The sequence below is a fragment of the Pipistrellus hanaki genome (assembly GCF_964339955.1).
Source record: "Pipistrellus hanaki genome assembly, chromosome: 3".
Lineage (NCBI taxonomy): Eukaryota > Metazoa > Chordata > Mammalia > Chiroptera > Vespertilionidae > Pipistrellus > Pipistrellus hanaki.
The window spans coordinates 34,605,778-34,631,208 of NC_140505.1; the positions used below are offsets into that span (position 1 = coordinate 34,605,778).

Genomic DNA, 25,431 nt, shown 5'->3' on the forward strand with positions numbered 1-25,431 from the left:
AAATATAATCTAACTTTTTACAATCCCTCTAAGACAGTGGTTCTCAACTTTTCTAATGCCATGACCCTTTAATTCAGTTCCTCATGTTATGGTGACCCCCAACCATAAAATTATTTTCGTTGCCATTTCATAACTGTAATTTTGCTACTATTATGAATCATAATGTAAATATCTGTGTTTTCCGAAGGTCTTAGGCAACCCTGCTAGTGGTTCTCAACCTGTGGGTCACCTGTAGAACCATGACTTCTAATACAGACAGCAATGACTCATTTGACACCAGCCTCATTTGGATTGTTCACTCCCCTGAAATGGCAATGCAAGGGCTGGCTCTTTGGTTTGAAAGGTATGGCATGTATAATCTAAACATTCTTTGGGAAATATCAATATCTCCAATTACTAGGGCTCCTGATCAATTTTCTCCTCTTTATCCCCTCTTTCATCATGAACTGTGGCCCACTTGATCTTCTCCTCAAAACCCCAGTATTTCTATTATCACCACTTCCTTGGCCTCAATCTTTCTGCATGGCTGTGTACAGCTCTCCTTCTATGCAAATTTCAACTGAACATAGACCTGTTAATCCTTCATCCTTCTTTCTAGGTGTTATTTGAGCCAGGAAGGTTGACCCTTCTTTCTGACCTAAATGAACTGTAAAGATATGCATTTTTTTCTTTCAAATTTAATTTCTACTGGTTTCGGGTATGCAGCTTAGTGGTTAGAAAATCACATACTTTACATAGTGTTCCCTATGTTTGGTGCCAGTTGGGGTACTGGAAATATTGAGGGAAACAACATGAAAAGGAAATATATTTATATGAGCTCCCCACATTCATTTACTTGAAAAGTATACAAATTCCTTATTTTAGGCCACTGATTTGCCAACATACTCTATCTGAGCATTCAGTTACCTGGGACACAGGTTAAAAAGGTACACTTATGAAATGCACTTCTCCAGAATAAGGGCTTAGGAAACTGATGACAGAAAAACATCACAGTTAATTCCTATGATCACCCAAGCTTGTAAGATACAACTGAAGTAATTTAGCTATACATACAATATTTATTTTAAAAGAATGTTTTTGCAAATATAATTACAGCTAGAGTCCCAGTACATGAAATTTGTTCATCGGTAGGGTTCCTAAGCTTGGCTGGTGATCAGGACTGATCTGCAGGTGACTGGTGGGGTGATCAGGAGGCCCCTGCCTTGGCTGACCTGGGGATGATGGGCTGGGGGCAATTCTTGCATTGAGTATCTGCCCCCTGCTGATCAGTGCACATCATAGCGACTGGCTGTTTCACCAGTCATTCCACCATTTGGTTTATTTGCATATTAGGCTTTTATTACATAGGACTAGAGGCCCAGTGCACAAAATTCGTGCACAATGGGGTGGGGACGGGGTGTCCCTCAGCCCAGCTGCACCCTCTCCAATCTGGGATCCCTCTCACAATCTGGGACTGCTGGCTCCCAACGGCTCATCTGCCTGCCTTCCTGATTGCTCCTAACCGCTTCTGCCTGCCAGCCTGATCATCCACTAACCGCTCTCTTGCCAGCCTCATTGATGCCTAACTGCTCCCCTGCCAGCCTGTTTGCCCCTAACTGCCCTCCCCTGCCAGCCTGATCACCCCTAACTGGCCTCCCCTGCAGGCCTGGGTCCCCCTCAACTGCCCTTCCCTGCAGGCCCAGTTGCCCCCAACTTCCCTCCTCTGCCAGCCTGGTCACCCCTAACTGTCCTCTCCTGCAGGCTTGATTGCCCCCATCTGCCCTCCCTTGCAAGCCTGGTACCTCCCAACTGCCCTCTCCTGCTGGCCATCTTGTGGTGGCCACCTTGTGTCCACAAGGAGGTAGCCAATTTTGACCACATGGGGGCAGCTATCTTGTATGTTGGAGTGATGGTCAATTTGCATATTACTTTTATTGATAGGATTGCTAATTTTATTTTCACTGCCAACTTTTCAATAATTGCAACCATATTTTAAAACCATCCTAATTTTCTTCTTTTAGTGATGTTATAAACCTCCAAAACGGCCTCCTATTTGAACGAGAGGGTTGGTAAATTTGCAGGTTTGGTATTATTTTGGGTCACAGTACAAGATAAGCTGTTATCAACAGGCTCCATATGACTTTTTGTGCTGCTTAAACATCTCCCAGCAACTGACCTGACATGGCTTGAAATTAGCTTGAGTGATTTGACAGGATCACAACACCTGCCTTGGAGCCATAAGTACTAGTATAGATTTCTCTTGTAATATTTAATGTACTAAAATAATATGATAAACCTGGGGATTTTTACCCAATAAAGATACAGTAACAAAATATAAAATAGGTTATTAAAAACACTGGGTGTACCTGAGAGCAATAAAACAAATTCAAGGTTTAAAAAGACATATTATAAAGAAAATTTTATTACAAAATACTGACCTTAAGAATATATTTTGGTATCTCTTTACATATTTCTAGATTTTTTGGCCATTTGACTGATGCAATTTAGAAAGCATTAAAAAAAACCTAATATAGTCATGTTTTATGTGTAAAACTCACTTAAGTGTAATATGGAATACTGAGTGTGCCTTTGTCCCTTACAGTGCTACATAAACATGCATTGATTAAATAAATGAATAGTAATATAGTCATGAAGAATAGCAATTTTCATGAATAATTAAAATTATCATTACTTTATAATATTAAACATGACATTTAAATAGCTTATGAAGTTTTAAAGCTGCAAGTCTATTAAAATGTGAAACCAATGTTGCATATTGCATTATTTACACTTCTCCCTACTTCTCAATAGTCTTTGTTATCCCACTAACCTAATCTCTGTGTTTTTTTTTTTTCTCACTATCTTACCCCAGACTTTGGCCCTCTTCAGTCACATATTTCTGGCTCTGTTTAAAAGAGATTTGAATACAAGTAAAATATATTGTATATATTGACCCACTGTAGTGATCATTTCTAGTTTTCTTCACATCTCTGCATAGAACCAGATTTGTGTCTGGTATTAAACACCCAACTCAAGGTGAAATAATTTCTCTTGTCCACTGAGCAGGGTGCTGGGTTAACAAGTATCTAAAGCTGTCGCTGGCCACCATGTGAAACCTGGAAATGGGCTATCCTAGGAGTAACAGAGCCCACTTTTATAACCTGGTGGCATCCTTTGAGCCCTAAATTGAGTTGCACCTAAAGATTTAGTCCTAGACCACTAATGCTCAGTTAATGAAAAATTTTAAATGTATCTTCATTGTTGAAAGTACTATGCATCAGAACAACCCAGAGGGTTTATTAAAGCAGATGGCTAAGCCTCACAGTCTGTCTTTCTGGTTCAGTAAATCTGGGTTGGGGCCTCAGAATTTGTGTTTCTAACAAGTCCCCAATTGATGCTGGCTCAAGAACCACATTTTGGAAATCACTGGCCTATTTCAATTAAGTGGGCCAATAAATGGTGATTTTTTTATTATTATTATTATTTTTTTTTTTTTGTCTTTCACATGTTTGGGTTGGGTTTTCTAGTACTTGGACCCCCAAAAATGTCCTATCCAATACCTAAGTATCCAGAAGACAACTACTCTCAAATAAGCATAAATTACTCCATCATATTTAGTGCTTGTAGATTTAAAAGTATAAGAAGGGAAGTCACAAGGAAATTATTACACAGAATAGACTTCATAGTATATTTAGGTTTTTTCATACTTCATGATATTCTAAAATTAAATTTCATAGCATCTTGTAATGAAATATTAGAGGTACACACAAAAAATTTAAAATACCTAGATTTCTTTTCCATAGAAAATTGTGTAAGTTTCTGATATTTCCGTAAGGAATTTAATTGCTGATGACTTAAAATTGAAGCTATTTTTACATAATGAAATAATTAAGAGAAATATTGTTTTATTTTGAGTACTATACTTAAGAGTTGTAACTATTGTTTCCCATACAATCTATAATTTCACTTCTCATTCATCTTTCAAAATCCTAAAAAAAAAAAAAAAAATATGGTCATATCTACTAGTAAAGAGTCAAAGTGTACTAGACATCCACACATAAAAATATGTATCTAAATAACTAAAAACTTATCTAGATGTAAAATTTGAGAGAAAATGAGTTGGGATCAGTCATTAACTTCTTAAAATTTCTCAGCTTCTAGGACATGCTCATTATGTGATAAATTGGCAATCTTTGGGAATTTATATATTTTTTGGCCACCACTTGTCACCTTCAGAGGGCTATATTATGAACAATTGCTCCTCATCCCTTTGCTCTCAAAAACACTGCCTTCTCAGCTTCCTATTTCTAACCCCAATATAGCTTCCTCCAATCCCTCAAGTGGCTGGTATTTGAATGAGGAAATACTTAGCCCTAGAGTAGGGCAAGATTGCTTTACATATGCAAAGATTTAGCCCTTTAATTTCAAATGATAAATAGTCCCAGGACTCCGGAGGAAGTCCTGGGAGGTTGCAGAATGACTATAATAGTTTACTTTTACCAATTGAATCTTGCCACCACCTCCCCAGTACAGTTTCCTACCTCTGTCATTTCCATCATATAACGATGTAGTTAACATCATTCTTTCTATTTTCTTTCTATGAACAACATCATTCATAACATTATTAGTGTTCACTCTTGGCTATTAAAATAACTTTCTCATTGTTCCCTCCATTTAAAGGCTTTTCTCTTTCCATTTACCCCAAGATCAATTCCCTGTCTGGAAAAGAAAATTACCCGCTCACCATTGCCTGCCAAGGGCTGTCCAATCATTTATTTATTTATTTATTTATTTATTTATTTATTTATTTATTTATTTTTGCACTGAAAGGCTCTCTATGAGCTGTTCCCACCTATCTTTGCAGGCTTCTTTTGGATAACCTCTCAGAAAAAATCCAATGACGTAAACAATCAAGACTACTACCCATTCTGTTTACCTTCAAATTTTGCTTATTTTTGCCCCCTAACTAGAATGTCAGTACTCTCACACCCACTAGTCAATATCTTATTTATCTTCAAAATAGCTCAAACTCCCCATGTGTGAGGCACTTTTACCTCTTTAATAATTCAGTATACTATAATTTAAACCTATTACTACATTTCCCAAGAAAAATAATCATATATTTTAATCTTTATAATCCCTACAGCTACCAATGCAGGGTCTCATCCACAACAGTTGCCTAGTAAATAGATGGTGCTTGAATAAACAAATGACACAAAATTGTACACATACAACACAAATATGTACATCTCTTATTTTATATCTGTATATAAGTCTTTGACATAAACAAATGACATAAAATTGTACACATACAACACAAATATGTACATCTCTTATTTTATATCTGTATATAAGTCTTTGGCTCTTCATATATAAGAAAACAGGGCATTTTCAGAATTTCAACTCTTAAAGATGGTGGCTAATTTATACAACCTTTCTAACAATTAATACACACATTTTTGTCAAAAATATTTATAGTCCTATGAGCTTCAAATAAAACCAAGTATTTTAAATTTCAAAACTAATCAAACATTATGAAAAAGTATTCCCTAAAGGACCTACAGTCCCTCATTAGATACAGGAAATACATTCTGAATCAGTTAATTAACTACCTAACAGTGTTGTCAATTAGTTTACACTGGTTGGCTAGCCAACTAATTATTTTGTTGACAGCTCACACAATTTAAAACTCTTTACATTCTCCTTTATTCTTAAGTAAATTCTTTTTTTTTTAATTTGAAAAAGAGAAATCTAAATAATATGAAATATGTTGACTTATTCCTATGCATTTTAAAGGTTCACAGAAGACAAAAGGAATTTCAAAAATAACTTATTGAAGGAATCAAAGATATGCTACATAAAATATTCTTTTTAAAATGTTTATTGATTTTTTTTTTTCTGAGACAGAGAGAAACATTGATGGGCCACCTCTTCTGGATTAGGGATTGAACCTGCAACCTGGGTATGTGCCTTGACCAGGAATCAAACTTGCCAATTTTTGATGTACAGGATGGTGCTCTAATCAACTGATCCATACGAGCCACATACAACACAAAGGAAAAGAACCAACTGAGGCACAGAGTTACCAGAAACAACAGATAAAAGGGTGTTAGGAAATCCTCATACATCAATGATTACCATAAAATATTCTTTTAAGGTAGAAAAATGTGAAAATTAAAGATAGTAATTTAACTAATGATAGATAATGGCTTACTGAATGTTCATATGAAAACAAAAATTATTGAACCTTTCTCATTGACATGCGTCAAGAGTTTGGTTTTGACCAAACCAGTTTTATGGAATTTGGCACACACATTTATACAAAGATCAGTTGGAAGATGCCATAAAATGACATATTGAGTAAATTTAAGTACAGTAGAAATGAACACTTAACCTTTGACCCTTAATATATTAAGTCTATGTTTAAGGCATTCATTTTCATGAGATTAAGATAAATTCCCTCAATGTATATTAGCTAAGGATATATTTTTGCTTCTTAGTTTTCTTGCCTCTTCATAAAGATCCTCAGGATGCCAATATAATTTTCTATGTAATTAATTTAGTTACACTTAAAAACAAAACATTCTTACCTCCAAAATAAATTTAAGTGTCAGTCAGATATTCACAATCACATCAATCAACTAATTTCACTGAGAAGCCACCATATTTGAAGCCTATGTTAAATCCTGTGGTTGATAGAAGTATTGCTGTCAACAACTTGACTCCCTCCAACCATGCCATCTTGCAGAGCACAGGAGAAGGAAGGCACAGTATAGATACTAGTGTTGGCCATGTGGCTCCTTTTGCTTAATGGTAAATGATTATAAAGTACAGTTGCACAAAGCCTTAGGAAATATCCAGTATTTTCTCTCACCCTCCAGTGTTACTGTGAACTGTGATATAAGCCTACCCCGAAGAGCATAAGGATAATGTGGACCAGACCTGAGTCCCACCTGGAGCCTGATATCCAGCCTTGCCCAGCAGAGTTGTTGCTGAACTGCACACCCAAGAATAAGGCATAAGTATTAGTTTTGGTTTTTGTTTTTGATAAGCCACCAAATTCTGGGCTGGTTTGTAATGGAGCATTCTTATATCAATAACAATAAAACCCTAACTAAGCCAGAGTATTAGATAAAATTCATCCTGCCTTTGAGGAGTACAGAATTGTAGTTATATGGAAATAGATTAGTAATATCTATAAAAAAAGTAAGGTTATTTTTGTTATACAGGGATTTTCCTTAGTCCTTATTCTCACAATAACACAGAGATGGGGAAACAGAGGCACAAGAAAGTGTATTAACTTCCCAAGATCATATAGTTCGTAATGGGCAGAGTCAATTTTTGAACCCTCAGAATTTTTCCCTTTGAATTTTTCTCACTAACCTGCCTCTCACACTTCCACATTTGGAAAAACACACACATTTAATTATTGTGTATTAATATTGCATATGTTAACTCAAAATTGCAGAAAAGGAATTCAATGTTCTTGGGCACTGTGCTAAATATAAGTGACTGCATAGCTTTTGATGTCAAACAAAATGTGATCCTAAATATTCCATTAATCTTTCTCTGGCTCAAGTCTTTATCTCTAGAATGGCAAGATGACCTAACCAATGGGTTGACTGTGAGAATTTAACACCACACAAGAAGCATGCAGCAATGTTAACTGTATTATCATTACCATGTCTCAATTTCATAACAATATGAGATACATTATTAGAATTAAACAACTTTTAACTGTATTCCAAAGAATTTTTTTCTAGACCTTGCTATTCTCCTCCCAATACCCCATACTTATTATTTACTAATTTTTCTTCAAACTCATGATGCTTTGACTAGTTAACTTGTCTATGGAAAGAGTAGCAGATACTACAATTTTTTGATACCTACACACTCAGGGTACAAATTTCAATATGCACATAAATATTATTTTATTGTACTTTAATAATTGTGCAGATAGTTGGGAATTAAATGCCAAACCCACTCTATACAATATTAATGCCTATATTACAATACCAGGCACACATTGAGCACTCATTAAATAATAATTGATGGAAATTAAAGTTCTGAAATTTCTCAAAAATAGTAGAGTTTTGAAGGTGAGCTGAAGGTAACAGGGCTTATCTCTTTAGTGACCGCCCGTAGGCAAGGGAAGTCTTCCACCTCTTTCTTAAACCTGCAGTTTCACTGGATTCAGCTCCTGCTTCTTTCTGATGGTTCTAGTTCCCCATCTACCAGTACCCCGTCCTCTTCTAGACATATTTTGGAACTATTTAATAAATTATTGCTAAATTTAATAACTGAAGTTCAGCGAAGTCAAGTGATTGCACAAAGTCACAGAATAAGTAATTTTAGTGGAGATCGAACAGTTTGTTTTTCTTTCCAGTTCCTAAGTACTAATTAGAGCTCTCGGCCTCTGCATTTCCATCCTATCCAAACCTGCTCACTTAGCTTTCTCAAAGGGAAGATTACTAAATTCAATGAAGATTATATTCATAACAGATCAGGGCATTGCCACTCATGACTCTTAGAATCCTACATCTGACAAAGTAGCAGGAATGACATTTGGAAGCAGTAGGATCTCAGGAATCCCAAGCGGATTGATGAGTGACATTTGTAGGATGTCCCCAGAAGCTTTCATGTCACAACCCAAAGATTGACACACTCATTTTCAAAGTACAAAGTAAACTCTCATGATGGTCCAATCAAAGTTGTTCAGTTCTATATAGATACCTTTCTTCCCTCATCATGCATTTCTGTTCATTTGCATCTCTTTGTTCTCAAAAAGGCTATACATATTAAAATACCCATGTATTTGAATTTTTAGATTTCATATTATAAATAGTTAGATTTCATAAGTGCAAAAGATAATATCTAATGTGATCTATTCAAAATAGCCAAATATGTAATACACAAAATAACAGTAGTTAATATCCATGAAATAACAAACGTATATGTTCAACTCTCCTATCTATTTTTTCTTTCACTTCTATAGACAAAGAAAACCAAAGTTTATGGAAAAATTTCTCCAATTGCTGACTCCAGAGAATCCTTATTTGGATAACAGTTGGTGCTAAATGCAGTCACTCTAAGAATTTCAATTGCAGCTAAGAAAAATGCTCTTTGTTGGTATGACAAAAAATGTAAGTGATTTTTGTTACCTGAATTTCTTTTGATGCTAAATGAGTAAGGTGTTCTGCTCACTATTTGAGCTTCGATGTGTACTTCTCTGGCATAAGACAAAAATGAGGGTCCAAATATGCTTTTCCATGGAAAAAATGTCAACAGAATATATATTTTTAAATGTAAAAATAAGGTTTCTCCAATTATGTTGTCATTTTAGAACTTCAAATTTATGAAAATATTTACCTAAGTATGTGTTTTCAGAACAACTTTAATGTGCTTGAAGAGCAGCCCTCTAATGATTTCTTCTCAATTACATAGTATGATAGTTGGAGAATAATAATTTTGACTATCTCTTAAAAGACATTTAAGAATTGAATAAAGTCATATGTACAAAAATATTTTCTAGCAAAGCACACTCAAATATAAGTAGACGTTTTCCCATTATTCTTTTGCATTGATAATGTGGCATTAATTTTAAGGTTCAAATCCATCCAAGCAGCAATTGAGAGAAGTCTATCCAGTACATAGCTAATAAATCAAACATTTTCTTTCTTAAAACAAATAAATTATTTCCATGTCAAGATTGCTCTTGGAGTTTACATAACTAATGGTGTTGACCAAAACAGCAAGAAAAAAAATTAGTTTTTGTGTTTTGAAGAGGAAAATATTTAAATGGCCAAGTCACTTTGTTTAGAAAAATAATTAGTTTTGTTTAACTATTTTGCACAGCAGAAAATGAGTTTTGAAAGAGCAGTAGTAACCAATTGGGAAATATATTTACCATGTTTTAACTTTCAATTTTGCTTCTTACCACCCCAATTGACTCACAAATTTACAATTACTGCCTTGCCATACAAGTTTTTGAGCAATACCAAAACTCACTGACTTTTAAAAAAATATATATTTTTAGCCTGCCATTCCCTAGGAAGTATGTGGATACAATAATAAAACAGGAAAATAGAGTGGGTAGCTATCCACTTGGAATAATTACGTATTTGAACTAGCCTAGGTACAATTAGGATGATAGGTCTCTTGGCATAGAAAATTATCTTACCTCACAAGTTATGCCTGGGGTGACACAAGGTCAGACCTTATAAAAGGTCTTATTTTGTTGCCCCTTTATAAAGCCGTCATTCTTCTACACAGGCTTAACTAAGATTATTTGGAGCAGACAGAAGAATGAGTTCTATTACAAATACAGTTTCTTATTTGCCAGGAAATATGATCTTTGAAAAGACAAAGTATTCTTTTCCAAAGAAAATGAGATTTGCAACCTTCTTGCAGCTCTCTATTCTTAACAATTTAAGAGTTAATGGAAATATCTTGAGAATTTACCTGTGTGGAGGCCTGAAAATGCTATGGAAAATCCCTCTGGTTCTCTTGGCACCAGCAATACTACACTTCTCCCCTTCTCAGATGTGACTCTTGACCTTGAATCCCACACCAGGCTTGGAATCTAAATTTTCCTAAAGAAAAAGGCTTCAGATATCCCAGTACACCTCATCTGAAGTTTCCCTTTACTGAGATCAGCAATGTTTGAAGACACTTTTATTAACATATCTATTGGCTGGTGACTCCCTTCCTTCCTCCTTTGTGCCTTCGAACCCAACATCCCCTGGTGGAAATGTCTACATGTAGTTGCAAGAGTCAGAACTGTGTACATGTATCTGTATGAATAGGTATGTACAATGTTAAATTGGCACTTGAAAATACTTTTTAAAATCTATCTATCTACTACCTATCTACTACCTATCTATCTATCTATCTATCTATCTATCTATCATCTATCTACCTATTTATTTAAAAAGTAACAAAAACCAGAATGTTCAGTAATACTGTTTAACAAAATAATACATTCATACTATAAAACATTATATGTCTATTAAAATTCCTAATTATACATATCATTAAACAAGAATGATGGCCATGATATTATATATTCTTAAAGGAAAAAACAAGAGAGAGAAAAACATAGCTGTGTGTATGTGTGTATATGTGTGTGTATGTGCTCAACACACATTCTATATAATGAAAGCCTAATATGCTAAGTGTCTGGTCATCCGGTCACCTATTTAACCAATCAAAACATAATATGCTAATTATTAGTATATGCTAAGGCCACTCAACTACTCTCTATAATGTGCATTGACCACCAGGAGACAGATGCTTTGACTAGCAGGTTAGCTTGCTGCTAGAGTCCAGCCAATTGGGACTGAGCAAGATGGGCTGGACATGCCCTGGAACCCTCCTACAATCCCTCCATGGCTGGCCAAGCTCCCACATCCCTCTCAGGTTCCAATTGTGCACTGGTGGGGTCCCTCCGCCTGGTCTGTGCCCTCTTGTAATCCAGGACCCCTCAGGGGATGTCAGAGAGCCAGTTTGGGCCTGATCCTGCAGACCAGGCAGAGGGACCCCACTGGTGCATGAACAAATTCATGCACCAGGCCCCTAGTATTTATATAACTATGGTAAATATGAAAGTATACATCCTAAATTTAATGTTGATTATTTCCAAAGGTTACGATTAAGAGGGACGTTAAAGGGGAGTCTCACACATACATATTTAACTTACCTGAATTCAATTATATGAGCTTAGGGATTTAAGGTATATATTTGGCAATAAAAGGAGGTGAAATAACAATTTTAACTGTGTAGACTAGGGGTGTCAAACTCAATCAGAGAAGGGGCCAAAATCTAAAATCTTGCCTAAATCGCGGGCCGAATGGTTTACTGCAGTGTTTTTCAACCTTTTTTGGGCAAAGGCACACTTGTTTCATGAAAAAAATCACGAGGCACACCACCATTAGAAAATGTTAAAAAATTTAACTCTGTGCCTATATTGACTATATATAAAGTAATTCTCTTGAATAGGAATCAAATAAACACAAAGAAAGTATTTTATAATTACTTTATTATGAAATATTAAGTAAACAAAATAGTGAAAAATTATAAAATTCTTGTCTTGTCTGCACCTACGGCACACCAGGCAACATTTCGCCGCACACTAGTGTGCCGCGGAACAGCGGTTGAAAAACGCTGGTTTACTGAACAGTCATAAACTGACAATGTCATAAACTGACAGCGGAGTGCAGTGATGACAGCGCGGTGCGGGCCACATTGCAAGGCCTGGCGGGCTGGATTTGGCCCGCGGGCCCTGTGTTTGACACATGTGGTGTAGACATTCTGCCATTCCATTTGGTGGGCAGAGGCCCCAAGTGGGTGTAAAATGGGAGTGTGAAAGGGATGTCCCCTCTGTGGGTTGAGGTGCTTGGTGTGTATCTCCTACTTTGAGCATCTCACCAGGCTGAGGGGCCCCAAAAGAACAATCCACCTGATGCTTATCTAATACCCAGCCCCAAACCACAATGGCCTTCCAGTCATTTTCTAGTGTTTCCTGTGCTGGAGACAGCTTAACGAACTCAAACACAGAGCCTTATTTAGATACTTGTCAGGGTAAAATTTAAATTTCAAATGTCTAACCATGGCATGTATGGCTCAATTAGTTGTACATTGCCACATGCACCAAAAAGTCACCCATTCAATTCCTGGTCAGGGCACAGACCTAGTTTGCAGGTTTAATCCCTGCCTAATAGAAAGCAATTGGTAAATGTTCCTCTCACATCGATGTTTCCCTCTCTCTCACCCTTTCCCTTCCTCTCTCTGAAAACATCAATAAAAACACATTAAAAAAAACAATCCACAAAACTTCAAATGTCCTGATGTAGAACCTGTTTTCTACACAAAATTCATCTCCACTGTATTAATTTTTATTCATGCACATATATATTGTTTGACTTTTTGTAGCAAACATGTTTTAATAATTTTTTAAATATACAGATAAATTTTAAAAATTTAAGCATTTAAATACATAAATTATTTCTTTCTGGTCATTTCATTTCTGGTAACCAAATTTTAAAATATTACATCACAATTTCCTAGAAATAGTAACCTCTAAACACTGCTAAGCAAAAAATTAGTATATATAAAGCATATTAAGAAGTAAAGGGCCCTGGCCTATGCAGCTCAGTTGATGAAGCGTTACCTTGGGCACCATAAATCACCATTCAATTCCCAGTCAGGGCACAGGCCCAGATTTCAGGCTCAATCCCCAGTAGGGTTGTGCAGAAGGCAGCCATCAATTTCTCTCTTTCTCTTCCCTTCCTCCCTCTCTAAAATCAATACAAATAAAGTTTTTAAAAAAATCAATACAAATAAAGTTTTTAAATGAAACAAAAGATCTAGTTTCATTCTTTTGCATGTATCTGTCCAATATAAACAGGGAATATACGCCCATCACTGTTCACTTAGTTACTTGTTACTTATACATTTAAAGCATAGATGTTTTCCCTTTTTTCTTAGAATAATCCTCTTTGAGATTCTAGGTTTAGTAGTAATAACACAGTCATAATTGCTACCATTTAGAATGATGATTATGTGTCAGTTATTTTATTAAGTCCTTCACTTATCATTTAAACTTTACAATAACCCTCCCCAGGGTGTTAATTATACCCCATTGTAGAGATGAACAAACGGAGTCTCATGGAGTTTATCCAAACTAATGAAGTCTAAATATAAGGTAAATTGGTGTGAAGCCCAGCCCTTTAGGTCTCAGGAATTCAAGCTCTCAATCACTATGCATACTCTACTCTTGCTTTATTTTAATGGTTTTGAACTTCTTGAATAAAACCATTGTTTCAAATAGGTTTATACTTAGCTGCCAATGACAGAAAACCCAAAATGACAGGGCAAACAAGATGAAAGTTTTATTGTTCTTTTTTCTTCTTTTTTTTTTTATTAAATTATTATCTGTGTACATATTTTAACATTGCCCCCCCCCTCCCATACATACCCTCCCTCCCTAGAGTTTTATGTCCATTGGTTGTACCTATATGCATGTATACAAGTCCTTCGGTTGATCTATTATCTCCCCCAGATCTCCCTATCCTACCTGCTGTAATTTGACAGTCTACTTGTTGCTTTACTATCTCTATATCTATTTTTTGGTTCATCAGTTTATAATGTTCTTTATTATCCATAAATGAGTGAGGTCATGTGGTGTTTCTCTTTCATTGACTGGCTTATTTGCTCAGCATGATGTTCTCCAATTCCATCCAGGTTGCTGCAAATGATGAGAATTCCTTCTTTTTTATGGCAGCATTGTGTAGATGTACCATAGTTTTTTGATCCAATCATCTGCCGACAGGCACCTAGGCTGTTTCCAAATTCTAGCTATTGTAGATTGTGCTGCTATGAACATAGGGGTGCATATATCCTTTTTAATTGGTGTTTCTAGTTTCTTGGGATATATTCCTAGGAGTGGGATTACTGGGTCAAATGCGAGTTCCATTTTCAGTTTTTTGAGGAAACTCCACACTGTTCTCCACAGTGGTTGCACCAGTCTGCATTCCCACCAGCAGTGCACGAGGGTTCCTTTTTCTCCACAACCTCGCCAACACTTGTCGTTTGTTGATTTGTTGATGTTGGCCATTCTGACAGGTGTGAGATGCTACCGCATTGTTGTTTTGATTTGCATCTCTCGGATAATTAGTAACTTAGAGCATGTTTTCATGTGCCCTTTGGCCTTCCTTCTGTCTTCTTTTGAAAATATTCTATTTAGGTCCATTGCCCATTTTTTAATTGGATCATTCATCTTCCTTTTATTTAGTTGTATAAGCTGTCTGTAGATGTTGGAGGTTAAACCTTTATCAGTGGTAACATTTGCAAATATGTTCTCCCATACAGTGGGCTTTCTTGTTGTTTTGTTGATGGTTTCTTTTGCTGTAAAAAAAGCTTTTTATTTTGATGTAGTCCCATTTGTTTATTTTCTCTTTAGCTTCCATTGCCCTAGGGGCAGTATCAGTGAAGAAGTTCTTTTGGCATATGTCTGAGATTTTGCTGCCTGTGGATGCTTCTAGTATTTCTATGGTTTCCCGTCTGATGTTTAAGTCCTATATCCATTTTGAGTTTATTTTTGTGTATGGTGTAAGTTGGTGATCTAGTTTCATTCTTTTGCATGTATCTGTCCAATTTTCCCAACACCATTTATTGAAGAGACTGTCTTGATTCCATTGTATATTCATGCCTCCTTTGTCAAATATTAATTGAGCATAGTGATTTGGGTTGATATCTGGGTTCTCGATAGTTTTATTATTCTTATGTGCAAAAGCAGTCCAGAAGCAAGCTGTCCAGGACTGGCCTGGCAGCTCCCCAGTGTAAGCCAGATTCCTGTTTTGTGGCTAAGCCATCCTCACAGGTGGTCACCTTATTCATCTCTTGATTCAAAGGACTGCTGGAACTCCAGGTGGAGAAAGGTGCACAGGCAAAACAAATACCTCTGCAAGTCAGCTCCATTCGTTTACAACTTTTTGGCCAGGATATTATTCCATGTCCATATTTAGCTTTAAGAATGAGGAAGGGTCTGGCCTGTGTTGCTCAGTGGTTGAGCATTGACCCATGAAAGAGGAAATAGAACTTAGGAAAATGTCTTGTCTTACTTCATAACTCCTCAGACAGGAAATTCTTCAGACAAAAGGGCTATATCTGTGATCTCTGTTTCTATGGCATTGATTACCCACGTCCAAACCCTGAGCAGCATGAGTCACTGGTCTGATTTAACATCTGTGTCTGAGGCCCAGAGAGCTGAGCAGGTTTTTTTTGTTTTGTTTGTTTGTTTGTTTGTTTGTTTGTTTGTTTTGGGAGGAGGATTCCAAGAGACATGGGATGTCACTTTTAGCATCATGTCTCCAAATATATAGAATTTTGAGGACCCTATGAAGGAGGCTTATGCTTTGCAAATGTAAAACCTGTAACACTAATAATTTTGTTCCCATATGCTCCTCTTTCTTTCTGGGGAAATTTTAATAAAAAAAATAACTGCTGAACTTGTCACAGTGGCACTATTTGTCCTAAGTACCATCATATTATAAATATGCTTCTTAGATTATCAAAGTGTGGGAATGGCCTGGCTCAAAGCCAATGTATTTTGGTGTCTGTGGTGGAGCTGCAGAGTGGTGTGCACAGAAAGCAGTGCAGTTGAGAGAAAGTGGTGTGCAGGTCTGGCACTTTCCTGAAGATGGAAACCTTCAAATTTTATGTGTCATTTGGCATAAGAAAAGGTACACTTATCCAAAATGGATGAACCTAGGGAGGGCAGAGCTCAAACAAGAGGACTGCATTAAGTGGGTGAATGAGCTAGTAGTGGAAGACTCCTGAATGCGTTCTCCAAAAATACAGGAGCCATGGCCGGTGGCTCAGTTGATTGGAGTGTCACCCCATACACCAAAAGGTGAGCAGGCTCAGTCCCTAGTAGGATCCCATATGGAAGGCAACCAACCAATGTTTCTCTCTTAAATTGATATTTCTGTCTCTCTCTGTACTATCCTCTCTCTCTAAAAATAAAACAACAACACCACACACCACACACACACACACACACACACACACATATCCTTGGATGAGAATTTAAAAAAAAATATCCTTGGATGAGAATTAAAAAAAATTAATAAATAGAAACAACAGGAGATAGTAGGACCATGATGAAAATACTTACTACAAGAAAGGAGGCAATCAGAGTCCATCTGTTCAATACATTCCTTTACTGGAGAGGGTGTTAAGGAGCAGGTTTCAAAGTGTTTAAAATTCATCATAATTCAAACCTTATTCTCTCTCAGTTGGATTACAATATAAGTGGCATCTAAACGGAGTTCCTCCCCTCGAGTGTCTACTCCAATTTGCTGTGTCCTCAGGCACCACATTACCTGTCATGAGTTTGAGCACTAACCACGGTTCCCATGTTCACCCACTTCATGGCTCCCGTACACTGTTTACCTGAGCACAAACATCATATCCAGGTTCAAAGTCCTCCACAATATGTCCATCTATAACTCTCAATATATCCTTACTTTCCCCACAGCCCTGGATCCAGCCAAGCCAAACCTAGAGTCCATCACTATTCCCCAAATATACCCACATACTTTTCTGCCTCTATGTCTTTGCTTGAACTTTTTTTCACTCAGAATTCCTACAATCAACCTTTTGGACTAAAAACCTTCTTAAACTTAAAGATGTATGTGCTACCACATTCTCCAGAATGTCTAACCAAAATATCACATTTAATTTTTGCCTTAAAGGAATCCTTAAAATATGTGTAGAAATTATATTCTGTGCTGAATTATAGGTATTTGATATTCCTCTTGACCTCCCTACTCAATGGGAAGCTCTCCTCAACTTTCTGCCCCCCTTCAATAGCAAACAGAGATGTACAGCACATCAAAAGTGTTTGCTAAATTCAGTTAGCTCTTCCCATTTATTAAAACTGAAACTCTTTTTTAAAAACATATATTCTTTTAAAAATATATATTCTTATGGATTTCAGAGAAGAAGGGAGAGGGATAGAGAGAGAGACACATCAATGATAAGAGAGAATAATTGATCACCTGCCTCCTGCATCAAGCCCACAATCCAGGTATGTGCCCTGACTAGAAATTGAATCATTACCTTATGGTTCATAGGTTGATGCTCAACCACTGAGCCACACAAGCTATGCAAAACTGAAACTCTTTTAAGTCACACACACACACACACACACACACACACACACACACACGCACGCGCAGTATGGCAAAAGTAGGTTTACAGTTGTTAGTATGGAAAATAATACAATAATCCTATATAATAAAGATAATTTGTAAATTGACCCTCACACCCTCACAAATGGCTGCACCCATGTCATCACAAGATGGTCTTCACAAGATGGCTGCCCCATGTCATCACAAGATGGCCTCTCTCACATTGTCACAAGATGGCCAGCAGGGGAAGGCAGGTGGGGGGGACCAGACCAGCAGGGGAGGGCTGCTGGAGGTAATTGGGCTGGCAGGGGAGGGCAGTTGGGGGCAATCAGGCTGGCAGGGGAACAGTTAGGTGTTAATCAGGCTGGCAGGGGAGGGATCAGGCTGGCAGGCAGAAGTGGTTAGGGGCAATCAGGCAGGCAGGCAGGCAGATGAGTGGTTAGGAGCCAGCAGTCCCAGATTGTGAGAGGGATGTCACACTGCCAGTTTAGGTCCAATCCCCCTGAGGTCCCAGATTGGAGAGGGTGCAGGACATCCCCGAGGGGTCCCAGATCAGGACACACACACACCCCAGTGCATGAATTTCATGCATTAGACCTCTAGTTAAAAAAATAATATAAGAATAAATTGTTTAACATACAACTGTAGATCTACTTATATTAAAAGTGATCAGAAAATATTTTTTAAGAAACCAATTATTTTATTTAAGTATAATCATAGCTATTAGGTGTTTCCAGGGATATTTTGAAATATTAACTAAAAGGTGTTGTTGTTTTTTTTAATGTAACCAAACATTTTACTATTCTTCAAAACATACTTCATCAAAATTAAGTTACTCCTTATTAGAATATAATACCCATATGACCAATCATTGGGCCAGGCTTCATACTATTAAAGTCTAAGGAACATGCACGGCCAGGAACAAGTGGATACTGGAAGAAATAGACCATTTGTGATCTTGTAAATGCAATGACTTTCAACCAGCTCAAACTAAAATAACTACGTTTCTTGTGATTCGCAGTATTAGAATCCCAATGGACCTAACTTTAAAAGGGCATGGTGTATCTCACACAGCTGCTGTGAGACTGGGCCAAAATAACTATCCTTGCTCGACCTTTTGAGTTTTGGATCAATAACAACAGGACCAGACTACACTAAGAAAACTAAATTGCTTCACTGAGTCAAATGCCCAACATATACAAAGCCAACCCATCCATCCATCCATCCATCCATCCATCCATCCATCCATCCATCCATCCATCCATTTGAGCCAAACTGAGCCAAACCAGCTAGGGCAGCAGGCTGTCTTTTACATTTTACTAGAGGTCCCTCAGCCTGGCCTGTATAAAACATAATACTATTACAGCAATGCATATCATATATTTTTTAAAAAGACAACCTGTGTGTTTCAATGTTATTAGCTATACTATTGGAACTACTTCTTTTTTTTTAATATATTTTTATTGATTTCAGAGAGGAAGGGAGAGGGAGAGAGAGAGATAGAAACATTAATAATGAGAGAGATTATTGATTGGCTGCCTCCCATATGCCCCCTACTGGGGATTGAGCCCACAATCCAAGCATGTGCCCTTGACTGGAATCAAACTTGGGACCCTTCAATCCACGGGCCGACTCTCTATCCACTGAGCAAACGGGCTAGGGGGGAACAATCGAAGGTGAAATTGAGAAGCTAAATTTAAAGCAAAGAACAAGTGGGCAAGCTGGCAAGGCAGTCCTATGGTCTGTATGTAAGGATTTCCTCCTTGGACCGGGCAAAGATAGTCAGAGCATCTGCAGGGGCAGATTCTGCACCAGGCCCTGTAGCACAGGCCTCAGAGGGCGTCAGTCAGAGTGATGGGAATGGAAAATGAGCAGTTATTTCATTCGACCTTGAAATGAAGAGACACAGACTGCCTTCTGCAGAAATGAACATACAAGCAATGCCATGGATGACGCAGTTACTGCATTTTATACCAGGGAGGAAGGAATGCAGTGACTAAGATGTTATGGTTAAACAACAAATCACTTTCCATGGGATATAAAAAAGAACGCAGTATACCACAGCATTCCGTCTGCATCATTTTAAAGATAGGAACCAGAGAAACTTCTTCTGGTTTTAGCAGATGAATTGATGACTATTTCACTGGTTGAAGACTGCATCTTACCTCTTCTTTTCCAATGAAAGAGCAATAGAAAATGTCCTTTAAAAAAAAAGTATTCAGAGCTCATGATATTGAAGAGGCCTTGCCAGAGGCAATAAAATCCAGAAAAGCAGGGTAGAAGTTGAATTTGGAATGAAATATTAGACAATACTTAGCTTTCATTCCAAAGCTAAGCATTGAAGCTTATGGGAGTGATGAAGTTAAAATAACAAGCTGTGGCATTCACTATTTTTAAAGGGTTGAGCTGCAGTCTTCTTAGCGTAAACAAATCACATAGAAGCACCTGTGCCCATCTGAATTACTTCTATGACTATTTTTTCCACTGCCAAGCAGCCTGCATATTAAGTATTCCCTCTATGCTCTCCGGGGCCCAGGTGCCAAGAAAAAAAGCATTTTGCTATAAACATATTCTTGATCTCTATATGTTAGCATTGGACTCTATTCTTAGACATATTGTGGGTAAATAAATTGTGACTTTTCCCCCCCTACAAATATGCCAATCCCTGGTTGGAATGCATTGTGTTGTCCTTATACTAACAGAGTGCCTGTATCATTCACAATGACCTAATTGAGGTTCTTGGCCTTAAGTAAATGGCATATTTAGGTGAAACTGGTAGAGGGTGGGGTGTTCTCTATAAATACCTTGACCCTTTCTGAAATCAGGGCCCAAATCACTTAAAAATGTAGAAGGTGCCCAGCCAGTATGGCTCAGTAGTTGAGCATGGACCTATGAACTAGGAAGTCACAATTCAATTCCTGGTCGGGGCGCATGCCAGGGTTGCAGGCTCGATACTTAGTATAGAGCTTGCAGGAGGCACTGATCAATGATTCACTCTCATCATTGATGTTTCTCTCTCTCCCTAGCTCTTCCTCTCTGAATCAATAAAAAAAATATATTTTTTTAAATGTGCAAGGTAATGAATTTATTTTCACTCCACCCTCACAAAATAACAAGTTTCATTGCAGCTAAAAATTTCAAGCAGCTAAAACAGTACAAAAGCAGTGGCTTCTAAGTAAATATGGACGACTTGTGTTTTCCTTGTCACAGTTCCTGATATGCACTTATAGCTGTGAATGATATCCTAAGTTTGAGAGGGCAAATCAGAGTTCAAAGACACTACCTGCCCCACCCTGGAATTTAGGAAAAATATTATTTCCCTGTATTGCCCTAGTAAAAATAAAACTCAGGCTTATGTTCTGCAAATATTATGATTAACGTTAGTGGGGGACCCAGCCAAAGAACTCCTTTTGTGAGGAAGTTGGGAGGTGTAGTCTGTAATAAGAAACTAAAAATAGAGACAAGTGAGATAAGTCAAGTGGATGAGTTTTGCAAATACTATTCCTACTTGAGTTGGATCTCTAGGGTGGAGGAGAGTATTATCATGCATAATTCCGGAATTGCCTAACAAAAGGATCCATTTGGGATGGCAGTGACTTCCAGGAGGGCTGTCAACAGAGGTCTTTCCCTACATTTCTCTGCCCCAGAAGGAAGTGTGTCCTGGCTCCCGCGGGTGCTGGGGACTCAGAGGGAGGAGACAGCGCCCCCTCTGCCCCCTTACCTGCGCAGGTCTTCCCGTCGTAGGTCTCGCACACCCATTCGTGGCATTCACACAGGGGCCCGAAGTACACGCCCGGCTCGCTCACGTGGCAGATGCAGACCCCGCAGTCGCACCGGCCCCGGCCGTGGCACACAGCGCCCCCTGGGGGCTGCCCGGGCGCCCTGCACCGGCGCTCGGACTCGGCCCGGGACAGCCTGCACGTGGCACCTGGCCCGCTCCTGCATGGGCGACAAACCACAGCAGGGCCTTGGTCAAGCACAGACGCTGCTCCTGCTGCTCCCAGCCCACGTTTCCTCCCAGTGCCCACCCAGATGCAGGCAGAACCCCAGGAGGCCCCACATTGCTCTGGGGGCCAGGCTTCCTCTAGGCACCCCCCAGAAGCTATCACCTGAGAAATGACCCTGACCCAAAATGTCTAAGCGATGACCGGCCCAACCTGGGAATAGGACCATCTTCCGGTTGATTAGAGGTGACCCAGCCTGCCCCTTGGAAGTTTGTACCCGAATCCTACATGCACATTAAGATTAAATGCAAATTAATCCAAAGTCTGACACTTAGCTGACTTTTCAGTTACTTTTGAAAAGTCCCATTACGCCCTGGTGGCCAGGGACAGTTATTTTATGAAAAGGAAGAAATGAATATATAGAGAGAGAGCTGAACACGTTATGATGGCATAAGACAAACAGCTTTTTAAAAAGTTGCATGAAGCAGTGCTTATACACTAATGCTTTTTAAAAGCTTAGCTTTGCAATGTGCCTCACAGTCTTTTACAAATACAAATAAATGTAATACAAAATGCAACACCTTTAACTCATGGCAGAAATTCCTCCAGATATGTATTGGCGCAGGAGGAACTTATTTATTTATTCAATGATTCTCTTCCCCCCCCCCCCCCCCCCCAAAGTACAAGCAAAAAAACAGAAGAGCAGCCACACGCGGCATAGATAGGAAGAAAGGAACTGGAGCAGGTTGAAATCCTTCATCCCGTGCCCAAACTTCCGCGGGGCAGCCACACAAAGCAGGGCAAGCCCGTCTTGAATAACAAACCAAACTCACCTCAGAGATGGCGAGAAGTTTTGAGGAACAGCTGACAGCACCACGAGGAGGAGGGAGCACGCCAGCAGCAAGAAGTTCCCGGTGCCTGCGGGACGCATGCTGAGCTCCAGGGCTGTGGAGGCGAGCTGTGCTTCTGCAAGGAGGGGCTCACCGCGGGGGGGCGAGGGGGGTGAAGGGGGTGCTGCAGGAGGGCGAGGTGCCACCAGCAGAAGGCAGGGCAGACGGACACACGGACACTCAGGCGCGCAGGTTCCGGGCTCTGCCGGGAGCTGCAAGTGCAGTTGATGAGATGCCTGCGAAGATTTGGGCAGCAGCACCGCTCTGGGCGGGGTGCTGGTGCCAAACCCCTCAAGTGGAGAGTTTAGGCAGGAAAGTAATTAGAAACAGTTGTACAAGCAGATGGTTTATTTTGACATTAAAAAGAAAAAAAGAAATGTCTCTTCAAGTAGAGGCCCCAGAAATATTTGACAGGATAATATTTGGGCTGGCTGATACGGAAGGGACAGATAAAATAATCCCCAAGAAGTGAGGGGAGTGGGGGTGGAGGAGGCAGAGAATGTCAGCGTGAGGACTTGGGCAAAGGAGTTATACACCGCATGTCTTTTAAGAAGATTCACTATTGGGGGCATGAGCTCTGAGGAACTAGCAAAATTGACAAGCAAAACTTTTACTTGTACTTTTTTCCCTTTGTTTTAAGTTGTGGTTTTTTCATTTCTTGAGCCTTTGAAAAGAGTATCCTGATTCTAGTTGTTCAAGCCAGTAGTTTATCACACCACATTTTTTCCTTGACTTGGACAGTTCAAATCGTGGTTGTCCCAAATTCACCCCAGTTTCCTCCGTGAGTCAAGTAGAAGGAAACAAGATAAAATGTCTAATTATAATATCCATTGCACTGAAGCTCACCCATGTCATTTATGAAGCACCTACTATGTGCCAGTCACTTAGTATATTTTATCTCTAATTGTGACAATAACCAAACACTTGTTTGCTCATTTAGCAAGCATGGGTTTAGCATCTATTAGGTCCTGGCCTCCCTGTGTGCCAGATAGTGAGGACACAATTAAGGAAATGAAGGAGACACGGCCCCTGCTCTCAATATCCAGTGGGTCAATAGACATTAAACAAGACAAAAAGACAAATATTAAAGGACAAAGGTTTGCAAGTGCAATGAAAAAGTGCAGTGACTTCCAGATTATCTAGAGGCACCTGATCTAATCAATATGGTGGCATTTGAGCTAATGGATGAAGGATAAGTAGTTCAAAAGAGTAGGAAAGCATTTGTATTCTCATTTTATTCTCATTTTGTATTCTCATTTTAAAGATTAAGAAACTGAGGGCAAAGAATGGCCTCTTGTGCAAAAGTAACTGACACTCTCAAAATCACTCAAGAAGTTTAAGCGAGATTTCAGCTAAAATCTGTGGAATCTCAAACCCCACACACTACACACTGTCCCCTAAATTGTGTCGTCATTGGGGAAAATTGCTGTGGAGGGTTATATGCAAGGGAAGATTGTTCCCATCTTCTCAGAAGAGCACTTTGGATGCAAGGATCCTCATGAACAGAACTATCCAAGTTGTGATTCTATGACCTTAAAATTGGACTAAGCTATAACACGATGGAATTTCTCCTTGTCAGTTATATAAACAGACATAAGACCATCCCAGCATTTGCCTGCTGGAGCCCACCCCTCCCCTCTCTCTTCCTCAGCCTCAGTCTGTACCAGGAGGAGCTCTCTCCGGGCACATCCCAGCGCACACAGCTAAGCCTCCTCCAAATAACTCTCCCTTCATCAGCCCTCAGATCCTGATATGTACAGGCTGGTGGCTGGATCTATCATAGAGTATATAGACTGAGGAAAAGTGTGCATAGGCCAGAGAGTGATCTGGGAAGGGAATTCTTGGAGTCCTGCTTCAGAAGGAATGACATAGGCTTTGGTTTGGCAGGTTTCCTGCATTGCATGAAAGACTCACCTTATAGGGAGGAGGTGTGTCTGGAGGAAAGACAGAGGGACTCATTAAACCAATAGTTCTCAAAGTGGATTTGTGAACCTGAAGCAGCAGCAGCAGCAGCAGCACTTGGGAACTTGTTAGAAATGCAGGTTCACAGGTCGCAACCCCAGACCTCCTGAATCACGAGGTGTATTTTAACAAGATCCTGAGAAATCTATTTGCCCATCACCATTGGAGGAGCCTTGCAAAGCCCAGGGCTGAGGGCTGGGGCCACAGATGCCTGGATCTATGCATGGTATTTATACTCACAGTTCAAATTCTGACATTATATTCCTTTCTAGCCACGTGTAACACTACAAGGACGTAGGAACAGGCTCTCCTGCCAATGTCTAAAAACCTTGGTGACTCAGAGAATATGGGAATAGTAGAAAGGAAGCCTCAATTCCAAAGCCTCACTAGGAATTTACACTGAAATCATGGGACTTTTAATAAATGAGTCATGAATTACTTACTGTTTGCATATTTTCTGAGGGGAAAAAAAGAATCATTGTGAAATTGAGACCTGATGTTGGAACGTTTCTTTCATGAATTAAAAGAAATTTCTTTAACTTGTGGTATTTTCATAGAGTGGTGTGCAATAAAAAATATTATCATTAAGAGTATGCTGCTATGATGTAAAGATAGTATGTACTAGTGACTGAAAACATTTAAATGTCCTGATCATTATATTACTGTGACTCAGAAATAATATTCCCAGTAAGTTGAAATAGTTTCATTGTGGCTGACTCAGTAGAAAGTATTGGATCCATGAAAACTCTCAAAATAAAAAGACCAACTTAAATCCTCTCCTTTTAGCAAACTTTTTGTTGGTGTTTTTGTTCTTCTGCCTAAGCCCTAGATACCTACTATCTCCCATCTCCCTGTTTGCAGAAACTTCAAGAACACACATTCTAGTGAGAGCAGATGTTGAGCTCCATTGCTGAATGGAAGGCCCCACGTCTCTCATGGACTCTGAAGACCCTGTGAGAGCTC

General features: G+C 38.8%; 1 protein-coding gene across 1 annotated transcript in view; it reads right to left on the minus strand.

Moving 5' to 3' along the window:
- The window catches only part of ITGBL1 (integrin subunit beta like 1), a 199,107-nt gene extending 176,340 nt beyond the window's left edge, over nucleotides 1-22,767 (minus strand). The window contains exons 1-2 of the mRNA XM_084880277.1: nucleotides 22,450-22,767; nucleotides 21,394-21,611 (exon numbers count right to left, since the gene is read on the minus strand). Coding sequence (XP_084736403.1) covers nucleotides 21,394-21,611; nucleotides 22,450-22,547 — 316 coding nt within the window. The 5' untranslated portion in view covers nucleotides 22,548-22,767. The remainder of the gene's footprint in view (nucleotides 1-21,393; nucleotides 21,612-22,449) is intronic.
- Between the last annotated feature and the right edge of the window lie 2,664 nt (nucleotides 22,768-25,431).